This window comes from Cotesia glomerata, linkage group LG1, assembly GCF_020080835.1.
Source record: "Cotesia glomerata isolate CgM1 linkage group LG1, MPM_Cglom_v2.3, whole genome shotgun sequence".
NCBI classification, from domain to species: domain Eukaryota; kingdom Metazoa; phylum Arthropoda; class Insecta; order Hymenoptera; family Braconidae; genus Cotesia; species Cotesia glomerata.
In genome coordinates, this window is record NC_058158.1 from 2,069,151 (window position 1) to 2,083,046 (window position 13,896).

General features: G+C 26.1%; 1 protein-coding gene across 1 annotated transcript; it reads right to left on the reverse strand.

Annotated features, from left to right (window-relative positions):
* Nucleotides 1-1,461: 1,461 nt before the first annotated feature.
* On the reverse strand, nt 1,462-8,819 carry LOC123266810 (ankyrin-3-like). The gene is made up of 9 exons (XM_044731232.1): nt 8,675-8,819; nt 8,476-8,565; nt 7,927-8,012; nt 7,687-7,860; nt 7,186-7,383; nt 5,208-5,556; nt 4,808-5,083; nt 2,202-2,461; nt 1,462-2,126 (listed from the first exon to the last, which is right to left on the reverse strand). Exons 3-9 carry the CDS (start codon nt 7,981-7,983, stop codon nt 1,848-1,850), a joined length of 1,593 nt encoding a protein of 530 aa, XP_044587167.1. The 5' UTR covers nt 7,984-8,012; nt 8,476-8,565; nt 8,675-8,819; the 3' UTR covers nt 1,462-1,847.
* Between the last annotated feature and the right edge of the window lie 5,077 nt (nt 8,820-13,896).

Below are 13,896 nucleotides of genomic sequence, written 5' to 3' on the forward strand. Positions count from 1 at the left end.
TAACTGAGAATGATCGAGACCGAGCTAGTTGATGTGCTTTCGTAATATAACTGCTTCCGTAAGTTATCGAGCGAGGAAACTACGATCACGGTGCTCAACTTACACTCCGAATAGTGAATTTAAGAAAATAAATTAATGGATAAATATGAATGTAATTTGCGCGGGATTTTAATTATAATTTACGGAAGAAATGAGAACCGAGGTAGCTTTTTTTATTTTTTATTTGCGCAATTTTTTTACAAGTTGTAAAATTATTTAGATGTAAAAAAATATTTTATAAATGCAATTTTTTTTAATTTAACAATTCTTATCGTTAGTATTTATTAGTTATTGTTTTATAATTAATTCATTAAGATTAAATTGTTTGTTTTTTTTGTACAAAGCGGTCAAGACTGAGAATGGTTTATACAAAATTAGGACTTAGAAACAATTTTAGCGGTCTTGTAATTCGTAATTAGAAATTATGAAAATTAAATTTGCTGACACGAAAATTATTGATTTTTTTTTTTTAATTAAAAATTAGGACTAAACAACTATTTTTTTTAAATTCCACGGATAATTTTTACATGTGAAAATTTTTGTTTTAATTTTTTAAAAATTATTTTTCAATAAAATAAAGTATAAAAATTTTTAATTTTCATTTAGAAATTAAAATTAAGTTAGCTGGCATTTAAAAACTTTTGATTTTTTTTTTATTCATAAAAAATTATTCTTTAAAAATTCCACGTGGAATTTTTAAAATTTTCTACATGTGAAAATTTTTAATTAAATTTTTTAATAAAATAAAATATAAAAATTTTTAAATTTCGGATAATTTAATTTTTATTTAGAAATTAAATATAATTAACCGACGCTCAAAAATTTTTGATTTTTTTTATTAATTAAAAAACTATTTTTTAAAAATTCTACGAATAATTTTAAAAATTTTTTACATGTGAAATTTTTTTTTTTATTTTTTAATAAAATAAATTATAAAAATTTTCAAATGTCAGCTAATTTAATTTTTATTTAAAAATAAAAATTAAATTATCCAAGTCAAAAATTCAAATTTTTTATTAATTAAAAATTGGAACAAAAACCCATTTTTTTTTATTTTACGTACAATTTATAATTCTGTAGTTAGCCGACCTTTTATAATTTTTTTCATTTATTAAGACAAAAAAAATTTTTTTTCAAGTTTTTTACAAATGAAATTTTTTTTGTATTTTTCTGTAATAATTATTTCAATAAAAAAAATTACAAAAATTTTTAAATGTCGGCTAACTTAATTTTCATGAAATTATGAAAATTAAATTAGCTGACACTCAAAAATTTTTATTTTTTTTATTAATTAAAAATTAAAACTAAAAAACTATTTTTAAAAAATTCTACGGATAATTTTCAAAATTTTTTACATGTGAAAATTTTTTTTAAATTATTTTTCAATAAAATAAATTATAAAAATTTTCAAATGTCGGCTAATTTAATTTTCATTTAAAAAAATTTTTTTACAATTGACAGATGAGCTTGCAATAATGATCTTAAATTTATAAATAAAAATTAGCACTGTACATGCGAAGCTGTGGTTACAAATCACCCGGCGATTGGATTACTCCAACAGCAAATTCAATAATATATAATTATAATAACTAAATTTCACGCACCGTATGACGATCAATCACTTAAATTTTGTTAAAATATTTACATGTTATAATATAATAGATATAAATTTGGATCTGAACAAAAAAATTCAACAATTTTTTTAATCCAATTTATAGAAAATTTAAAAAGTTTAAAAATATTTATTTATATCTAATTATTACTCGTAATTATTAATTATTAATTATAACACTTTACAAAAAAAAGAATCACTTGGCAGCATTTGCAGCCATCATATCTTGCAACTGCTGTCGCAAAATTTTCGCCTCTTCGGCTTTCAGTTCAAATTGCTTTTGATACTCAGCGGCTTGTCTTTGCGTTTCAATTAATCTTTTATTTAGCGACGCGACGTCTGTCAATAATTCGATCCCGTTATTATCATTAGGATCAACAGCTTCCGCTATTTCTTCAATTTCGTCATCTAAGTGCAAGACAACCGGGTTCGAATGGTCAACATTTTTTATTTTTCCCAGCTGTATTGTATTTTTCTAAAAAAAAAAAAATAATAATAATAATACTAAATTTCAATTAAATAAATAAATTAAACTCTCCTGATAAATTACCTTTTGATAAATTTTTGAAAGTCCCACTTTATTTGTTTTTATCGTGAGATTATTGGAAACAGGCGTGAGATAAATTTTTCCAGATTTATTGTCATTGCTTCTTTTCAGTATATTGGGTCCTCTTGTCGGTATAGGAGAGGTAAGTTGATCAGCTCTTATTGCTATTACTTTTCGAGGAGTATTTTTTTTAGAATTAACATTTATCCTCGCGATACCTAAAGGTTGGGTTCTTGTTGATTTCAAAGCTTGTCTTCCAGCTTCTGTAATTTAAAATAAATTATTTTTATTATGAATCTATATTATTAAGGAAGTATAAGACGTACATAGGATTAATTTTGTTCGAGACTGTACTTTCAGAAAACTTAACAAGTTTTTACTAGTGATTTAATGACACTTAGCTTACCGAAATAATCTTTTATGCATTAAATAACTATATTATTATCAAATAATTGATGATTTATTTTAAATTTGAATAAAATAATAAGTTTTTTAATTTTTAATATTTTTTAAAAAGTTTGGCAACGCAATAAATTTTATCGCGGTTGCGCATGCGTTGACTGCTCTATTCGTGTTTGTGATGTGTACGTGTGTATTATGTTTACAAGTAATGATGCTAAAAATATTGAAATATTAAAGCATTAAAATATTTATTATTTAATTATGTTATGTTTTATAATAAATAATAACAATTTTATAATACTTTTCTTGGCCTATTTGATATTTCTTTTAACCTATTTCATTGAAGCTTTAAATTTCCCGCGTGACCCACCATTTGCGACGTTGCCGTCAACATAACCCACATTTGCTATGGCTGACTATTTTTTTTAAATTTAGATTTTTCAAACTCGATTATTTTTATAACTAAGTACCCTCAACTTAATTTTATTTTTTCAATAATTTTCGCATTTTTTTTTTTTTTACATTAAGTTTTTTAAAGCTTTCTCATTATTTTTTCACTATGAAATTTATTAAAACAAGAGTAGGTGTGAGATCTGGTATGTCATTACTATGTTAAATGACCTATTTTTAATCTTTTTTTATGAATAAACTATGAACCCTAGGTCTCTGAAATTTTGAAACAACACGTAATAAATACATTTCTTTCGATCCTAAAAATTTTAAATTGATCTCATTATTTCGACTTAACGCCTATACCTCCTTAAGAGGATAAGAAAAATTTTGTGGCAAGTGTATTTACATGATAAAATGGGTTTTTATGGTTAAATTTGGTATCATTAGAAAGTTCTTGGAGTTGTGCCTTTTCAAGGTTTCATATCATTCTTATTACTAGTCAATTTATGATAATAAGTATTTAGGCTGCATTAAAAAATGCTCTATTTCTAGATACATAATTAAAAAATGACCTTGTATCTCGTCAACTATGGACATTTTTAAAGATATAAGCTCATTTCGATGTTACATTCATCGAGACCTTTCATTTGAGTACCCACATCAATTTTTCATATATATATATATATATATATATATATATATATATATATATATATATATATATATATATATATATATATATATATATATATATATATATATATATGTATATATTATACAAATTTATATATGAAAAATATATGAAAATGCAAGTGGGTACTCAAATGAAAGCTCTTGATGAGTATAACATCGAAATGAGCTTATATCTTTAAAAATGTCAATAATTAAGAACTGAATTTGTTATCTTGTCAACTAATGATATTTTTGAAGATATAAGCTCATCCCGATGTTACACTCATCAAGACCTTTCATTCAAGTACCCACATCAATTTTTCATATATTTATATATTATATATATATATATATATATATATATATATATATATATATATATATATATATATACGCTATATATTATACAAATTTATACATGAAAAATATATGAAAATGCAAGTGGGTACTCAAATGAAAGCTCTTGATGAGTATAACATCGAAATGAGCTTATATCTTTAAAAATGTCAATAATTAAGAACTGAATTTGTTATCTTGTCAACTAATGATATTTTTGAAGATATAAGCTCATCCCGATGTTACACTCATCAAGACCTTTCATTCAAGTACCCACATCAATTTTTCATATATTTATATTATATATATATATATATGAAAAATATATCAAAAATGCATGTGGGTGCTCAAATGAAAGCTCTTGATGAGTGTAACATCGGGATGAGCTTATATCTTAAAAAATCTTATTAATAAAGAAATGACCTTGTATCTTGTGAATTATTGACATTTTTCAAGATATAAGCTCATCACGATGTTACACTCATCAAGACCTTTCATTTGAGTACCCACATCAATTTTTCATATATTTATATATATTATATATATGTATATATGAAAAATATATCAAAAATGCATGTGAGTACTCAAATAAAAGCTCTTCATGAGTGTAACATCAAGATGAGCTTATATTTTTAAAAACGTCAATAGTTAAAAAAGTACAGTGCAATTTAACAAAAGTTATTATTTAATGAAGCAAAATTTTATTTATTTATAGTTGACAAGTCATGGCACTTGCATAGTGGCTGCAAGGTTGCTAGTTTTTATTTAAAAAAAAATTCATTTAAAATTTTTAAATAAAAATTTACCTGTCAGTCTAACAGTCCTTCCACTTTCTATAGCATTTTCAACGATAGACGCTTCATTATCCATGGGTATCATCGTAATACCATGATGAGTCTGAAGCCACTGCAGAGGCTGTTCAATACTTCCAAATGAATTTAAATCCAGGTGTTTTTTAAATGTACTATTCTCAATGCTATTTATCCGTTGTTCTATTTCAGCTGCGTTGTCTTCTTCGTCTTCGCTCGAAGGAGTCACGTGGATTTGTTGGAAGACCATCTTCTGTTTTTTCGGAGCTTGAACTGTAACATATTCACAATTATTAATTTGTACTATATTAATAGTATATTACGTACCTAGGCCAGTAAAGTAAGATATTTCTTATTTTACTTCTCTAGGTGAGTAATATACTATTAATTAGCTTACCTGGAGGAACTTTATGCGACTGAGAGTGAAGCGGTTGATGAATTTCATATCGTTGTTGCATCTCCTGCTCATGATTATCTCCGTGGTCGGTCTGCTCTATTTTGACAATATTGTGAGATCCTTGCTCCATTTCTTCATGATGAGGACTCGGATGCGGCTGGACACTAACAAAGTCACGGTTCTGCTGGAGTAAGTTTACGAAGTCAGTTCTACCGCGCTCGTAGGCAAGGCTCACTGGGGTTTTTTGAAATTTGCTAAGAGCATTCGGATCAGCTCCGTTTTCTAGCAGCAATGCGATTACATCTGGGTGCTCTTGTTCTACTGCCCAATGCAGTGGTGTCATTTTTAACTATTATAAAAATAAATAAATTAATTTATTGAAGTTTAAATTAAAATAAAAATTTTTTAAACAATAATAATTATGCATTTTATTAAATAAAATTATTAATATTATTTATATTATTAAGAGAATAAGCAAAATTTTGTAGCCAATGTATTGTATATAATAAAATGGATTTTTATAGTTAAATTTGGTATCGTTGGAAAAGTCTTAATCTGGAGTTGTGCCTTTTAGTGTTTTCATATCATTCTCATCAATAGTCAATTTATCATGATAAGTATTTAGGCTGCATTCGAAAATGCTCTATCTCTAGACACATAATTAAAAAATGGCCTTGTATTTTATGAGCTATTGACATTTTTTAAGATATAAGCTCATCCCGATGTTATACTCATCAAGACCTTTCATTTGAGTACCCACATCAATTTTTCGTATATTTATATATATTATATATATGCATATATGAAAAATATATCAAAAATGCATGTGGGTACTCAAATAAAAGCCCTTGATGAGTGTAACATCGAGATAAGCTTATATCTTAAAAAATGTCAATAATTAAGAACTGACTTTGCTATCTTGTTAACTAATGATATTTTTGAAGATATAAGTTCATTCTGATGTTACACTCATCGAGACCTTTCATTTGAGTACCCACATCAATTTTTCATATATTTATATATATTATATATTATATACATATATATGTATATATGAAAAATATATCAAAAATGCATGTGGGTACTGAAATGAAAGCTCTTGATGAGTGTAACATCGAAATGAGCTTATATCTTAAAAAATGTCAATAATTAAGAAATGACCTTTTACTTTGTGAAATATTGACATTTTTAACGATGTAAGCTCATCCCGATGTTACACTCATCAAGACCTTTCATTTGAGTACCCACATCAATTTTTCATATATTTTATATATTTATATATATATTATAAATATGTATATATGAAAAATATATCAAAAATGCATGTAGGTATTCAAATGAAATCTCTTGATGAGTATATCATCGGGATGAGCTTATATTTTTGAAATATATACTATATATATGTATATATGAAAAATATATCAAAAATGCATGTGGGTACTGAAATGAAAGCTCTTGATGAGTGTAACATCGAAATGAGCTTATATCTTTAAAAATGTCAATAATTAAGAAATGACCTTGTACTTTGTGAAATATTGACATTTTTAACGATGTAAGCTCATCCCGATGTTACACTCATCAAGACCTTTCATTTGAGTACCCACATCAATTTTTCATATATTTTATATATTTATATATATATTATAAATATGTATTTATTAAAAATATATCAAAAATGCATGTAGGTATTCAAATGAAATCTCTTGATGAGTATATCATCGAGATGAGCTTATATTTTTTAAATATATACTATATATATGTATATATGAAAAATATATCAAAAATACATGTGGGTACTCAAATGAAAGCTGTTGATGAGTGTATCATCGGGATGAGCTTATATTTTTAAAAACATCAATATTTACGAAAGTACAGTGCAATTTAACAAATTTCATTATTTATACTTCACAAGTCTCGGCAGTCACGTAGTGACTGCAAGGTTGTTAATTATTATTATAAAAAAACAATAATTAATCACCATATCACGGCTGTTGACATCAGCACCATAATTAATAAGTAATTGAACCATTGTAAAATGACCTTCGTAAGCGGCCATGTGCAAAGGTGTCCTGTCAACCTTCGTCCTAGCATCTCGAGAAATTCCAGCCTTTAACAAAACTTCAGCCGTCTCTAAACGATTATTCTGAGCTGCAAAATGTAATGCACTTGTTCCCAACTAAAAATAAAATTAATTAGTCACTTCAATATACATTACTTAAAAAATAATATATTTTACAATAAAAAATAATTTCTACAACTAGAATAATAATAAAAAAAAAAAATCAATTTTAGATTGTCAATTTAATAAGATAAAAATTATTTTCTACTTGATAAGCATACTAACAAAAAAAAAAATAAATTTCTTCTCTGCCATATTAAACAATTTTAACAATTTAAATAAAGCATCAATTATCATCAAGTTGTTCCAATACTAATAAATAATAATAAAAAAAAAAATAAAATAGAATTTTATCTATACCGTATCTGTAGTAAAAGGCGCACCACGTCTCATAAGACTTCTAATTGTCTCAGTATTGCCATCAGCAGCCTGGGTCAACAGTAGCTGTCCCAGCTGAACTATAGAAGATGAATCCTGAGACTGTGTTTGTCTCGTTACAATTTTCGGCGGATTTTCACAGTAAAGAAACTCCACCTAAAAAATACAAATTAATTAAATAACTTCTTAATTAATAAATATTATTAAATAAAAAAAACTCACCGGAATAAAAGTTTCACCATCGAATGGCTCAATATCATCACACATAGCCTCTTGCATGATTTTTCATCAATGTCCAGGTAAAAAAACTGTAAAATAAATAAAATAATCCCCAATTTATTTACCAGAAATTAAATTAAATTTTTTGTCCTTAAATTTGTGGAACAATTTATTTAAACAGCAATAATTTAATGTCATTGTTAAACAAAAATAGAACCGAGCTGTTTCTGATAACTGTTGATCAGCTGTCATGGTAAAGCAACTTGTGAACAGAATAATTCTTATGATAATAATTAAAAATATTTCACAGCACTTTTTAATTAATTTGACATTTTATAAAATCAATAATATCAGCTGTTATTATAAATAATAATTCGAAATTGTGAATTGCACAGGATGTTTTTATTTAGCCATCTCTGAGACTACTGACGAGAGATGAACTTCCTGTTCCTGTTCGATTATAAACGGAAGTCCCTTGCCATAGGCTCGGACGTTTTTGTCAAACACACGACACACTATTTACCAACAAGGTAATTGCAAACAAGTACTTACATGAGTGCATTATTTTACAATAAATAACTGGTGTTGATGCGGATTGCGTGCTAAAGTTGTTGGTTAGTTGAATTCGCTGGCGTTCACAACCTGCAATGATTTTATGTTCATGATCAAGTGTTAGATGTAAAATGGCGGGCGCTTCGCGCCAACACACGCCAAGTTTCCGATTTATTTGAAAATTTTTTTTTATACAAACCTGATTTTTTAATTAATTATTTTTTTTATAACTATTGATTGGTTGATTTTGCAAGAATATTCGATTCTTGATCACTTTTTTTTTAATCATCATTGCCCCAATATTTGCTGAATGTGTTGTAGAACTTTCGACCGCCGCGAACCTACTGGCGGTCTTGAGAATTAATTTAATTGCTGCAGTTGTGGCAATTTTAAATTTCACGACCGGTCTAGTGAAGTTAATAAAAATATCTAGTATTGATAATTTATCAATTAGCTTGTCGAGTTTTTTTTTTTTTTTTTTTTATCGCTTAAATATAACTTACTTACATTGTATTGTTTTTATTTATTTTATTTTGCACACAAAAATATTCACATATTAGCAATAATTTTTTATTTTTATTACAAGTTTAATTCTAAGTTTTTTATTATTAATAAAAAATGAATTTTATAATTATTTTTAAAGTAAAAGGTTAATTTTGAAAATTTGATATTTTGAAAAAATTATTTTATTTCTTTAAATAAGTTTTTCTTTCTCTTAAAATTAGATCATTAAATTTTGATTAAAAACTGATTTAAAAAATTATTAAATTAAATTTTATAATTAATTTAAGAGTAAAAATAAAAAAAAAACTAGATTTTTTGGATCAGAAGAAAATTATTTGACTTTTTTAAACAGATAAAAGAAAAGATTAAATGGCATTTGTTAAATTGCTCTGTACTTTCTTAACTATTGACGTTTTTAGAAATATAAGCTCATCTTGATGTTTCACTCATCAAGAGCTTTCATTTGAGTACCCACATGTATTTTTGATATATTTTTCATATATACATATTTATAATATATATAAAAAAGTGATGTAGGTACTTAAATGAAAGCTCTCGATGAGTCTAATATCGGGATGAGCTTATATCTTTAAAAATGTCAATATTTCATGAAAATGAAGTTAGCCGACATTTCAAAATTTTTGGAAATTTTTTATTGAAAAAATTTCAATTAAATAATTTAAAAAAAAATTTCACATGTAAAAAAATTCCAAAACTATGAGTGCAATTTTTTAGAAATATCTTTTTAGTTGTAATTTAATAAATAAAAAAAATCAAAAATTGTTAGACGTCTGCTTACTTCGGTGTCATAATATTTCACAAGATAAAAGGTCAGTTCTTAGTTATTGACATTTTTTAAGATATAAGCTCATCCCGAAGTTAGATTCATCAAGAGCTTTCATTTGAGTACCCACATGCATTTTTGATATATTTTTCATATATACATATTTATAATATATATAAATATATAAAATATATGAAAAATTGATGTGGGTACTCAAATGAAAGGTCTTGATGAGCGTAATGTCGAGATGAGCTTATATCTTCAAAAATATCATTAGTTGACAAGATAGCAAAGTCAGTTCTTAATTATTGACGTTTTTTTAAGATATAAGCTCATCCCGATGTTAGATTCATCAAGAGCTTTCATTTGAGTACCCACATGCATTTTTATATACTTTTCATATATACATATTTATAATATATAAAAATATGTAATAAAATATATGAAAAATTGATATAGGTACTCAAATGAAAGGTCTTGATGAGAGTAACATCGGGATGAGCTTATATCCTTAAAAATGTCAATAGTTCACAAGATACAGGTAATTTCTTAATTATTGGCATTTTTTAAGATATAAGCTCATCCCGATGTTACATTCATTAAGAGCTTTCATTTGAGTACCCACATGCATTTTGATATATTTTTCATATACATATATATATATATATATATATATATATATATATATATATATATATATATATATATATATATATATATATATATATATAATACATATAAATATATGAAAAATTGATGTGGGTACTCAAATAAAAGGTTTTGATGAGAGTAACATCAGGATGAGCTTATATCTTTAAAAATGTCAATAGTTCACAAGATACAGGGTCATTTTTTAATCATGTATCTAGAGACAGTGCATTTTCGAATGCAGCGTAAGTATTTAATAATCATAAATAGTCAACAACAGACTAGACTTCATAGAAAATTAAATGCTTGTGTACGATACATTTTTAAAATATCAAAGTATGAACATGTTACTCTATATTATACTAAGCTTCGTTGGCTGACACTTATTTCTAGGCGTAAATTTTTCTTATCGTGTCTTATTTATAAAGCATTGTATCTTAATCAAAAGCCTCTTATTAGGCGAGACTTAGAAATTCTTGAGCCTCGCCTACGCCGAGGAGATATTCGTCAAGACTATCTTGAGTTACCGGTTTATCATTCAGCGAAGTATAAAAAATCATTCTTGATATCTGCGGTTAAAATCTGGAATCAATTACCAGCTGATTGTACGACGTTACCAACGTTTATGGAGTTTCGAACTGCTTGTTATGAATATTTTTTACAATCTGATAGATCATAATATGTATTCATTGTATTAGAATTTAGTGATGATTGAGTGATTGAGTGACTGAGTGTTTAACACACTACAATATATATATAACAATATATAGCATATATATATATATATTTATATATATATATTAGGGGTGTGCGAATATTCAAGTTTACGAATAATTCGCCTCGAATTCGAATCGAATTATTCGATTCGAATTTCGAATCGAATATTCGAATAATTCGAATCGTTCGAATAATTCGAATAGTTCGAATAATTCGAATAATTCGAATATTCGAATAGTTCGAATAATTCGAATCGTTCGAATAGCTCAAATAATTCAAACAGTCGTTTTCTGTTAATAAACTGATTAATTTTGTGTAAAATTAATTTGTTTTATTTTATTTGACTAAATAAAGTGTTCATAATTATTCGATAGTAAAGTCTGCTTATTATTTGTAATAAATATCTCTTGGTGTATTCGGACTCCCCGCCTCAGGGCACCTCGCTATTTTGACATTTTTCCGAAAAATTCGATTTCTTTAATAAATGAGATCTACAGGCACGATAGATCAGACATTGAAAAAATGTAAATATAGACTATCGAAATTCTATATCTTTATCTCTAGCTCAGATTATTTAAATTAATTTATTTTTCTCTTAACTGAAATAAATTACGTCTATAGCTATATTACATTATAGTAATATTTACATAGCCCACATGAATTTTTATGAATTTTATATATTCAATAAATATGGGAAATATCATATAGGTTTATAAAATATATGAAAAAATCGTGTGCGTACTCAAATGAAAGGTCTCGATAAGCGTAACATCAGGATGAGCTTATGTCTTAAAAATGTCAAGAATTGAAGAATGACTTTGTATTTTGTCTACTGATGATATGTTTAACGAACGATACAAGCTCATCCTCGAGTTACACTTATCGAGATCTATCATTTAAATACCCACACGAATTTTTATATATTTTATATATTTCACAATATGATACACAGTAAGAATTTTGCGTCATTGCGTCAAAATTATGTGTTAAAATTTTTGTGTTAAATATTTAACACTTTTATGTGTAATTTAACATTAATTGTGTTAAATTAACACAGAAAATGTTAAATTAACACAAAAGTGTAAAATATTTAACATAAAATTTTTAACACAAAATTTTTGACGCAATGACGCAAAATTTTTACTGTGTAAATATCATATCTATAAAATCTTTTATTAAAAGCTTATGCGACGTATTCATTGTTGTCGCTTTTCATTGCTACCTTTACACTCTTTCAATGTCTGAACCATCGTGTCGTAGATCTTATTTAAAAATAAAAATCGAATTTTCCCGGAGAAATGTCAAAATGACGAGGTGCCCCGAAACAGGGGGTCCGAATTCACCAAGAAATATTTATTACAAATATAATAAGCAGCCTTTACTATCAAATAATTATGAAGACTCCTTTAGTCAAATAAAATCAAACGAATTAATTTTTACATAAAAATTAGTTGGTTTATCGACAGAAAACGACTGTTTCAATTATTTAAAATATTCGAACTATTCGAATTATTCGAACTATTCGAATCATTCAAACTATTCGAATTATTCGAACTATTCGAATTATTCAAACTATTCGAATATTCGATTCGAATTTCGAATCGAATAGTACTATTCGATTCGATTCGATTCGAACACTATTCGCACACCCCTAATATATATATATATATATATATATACTTTATATATACTATTTAACACACTACTTTATATATTATATTAAGATTTTTTGTATCAATTTTGGATGGCCGCAAAGAGTTTCGACTTCATGGCCAATTAAATAAATAAATAAAAATAAAAATAAATTTACTATTGATGAGAATGATATGAAACCTTGAAAATGCACAACTCCAAGACCTTTCTAATAATACTAAATTTAACCATAAAAACCCATTTTATTATATAAAAAGTTTGGAAAATCCAAAAGTGCACGCCTCATAACGCTCATTCATTTTTTAAGAAAAAATAAATTGTGTAACTGATAAAAAAAAAGAAAATTATAATTAAGTAATTTCTTACAGAGTACTTTTTTTTAAATATCAGCGCCCTTTTTCTTGTTATATGCGTACGCAGTCTAAAAATCTAGCTTTATCAAGTGGCGCCATAGTTTTCACGTGACAAATAAGAAAAATTCGTTTGTCTTTGTACGGTTATATCGTAATAAATTTTAATAAAAATTCAATTTAAAAAAAAAATACGTAAACTAGGCTACTGATATGAAATACGGACCCAGTTAATCGCATTCGTAAACTAATAAAAAAGGTCCGGTCTTGAAATATCAATTTGTTCGGGAGTAATCATTGGTACATCCAAAATGGGGTGACATCCGGACGTCCACGTAAAATTTTTTTCAAAACGTTTTTTTTTTTCAAAATAGCTACATGAAATGATTTTAGAAAGTAAAAGATGGTTTGATTTAAATGATTTCTCCGTGTACATCTACTTATATTATTGTATAAGTGTAATATGGTTGTGATAGAGACATTTAAAGATCACAAAATTGCTTGACCTTGACGAGTCGAGTATAAAGCACAACCTCACGCGCTTCGCGCTATGAGGCGTGCAATACACATTTTACTCATTCTCTTAATAATATAGATTAAAACAAATTTTTTATCCTTCATAGTATTTTTTAATAATCCACTTTTAAAAAATTGAATAATTCCTTATTAAATCATTTAAATACTACCCTATAAAATTATAAAAATAAGTGATCAAAAAAGTCGATTAGTATTTAAAACTCAAAAAGAAAACAAAAAGAACCGTCG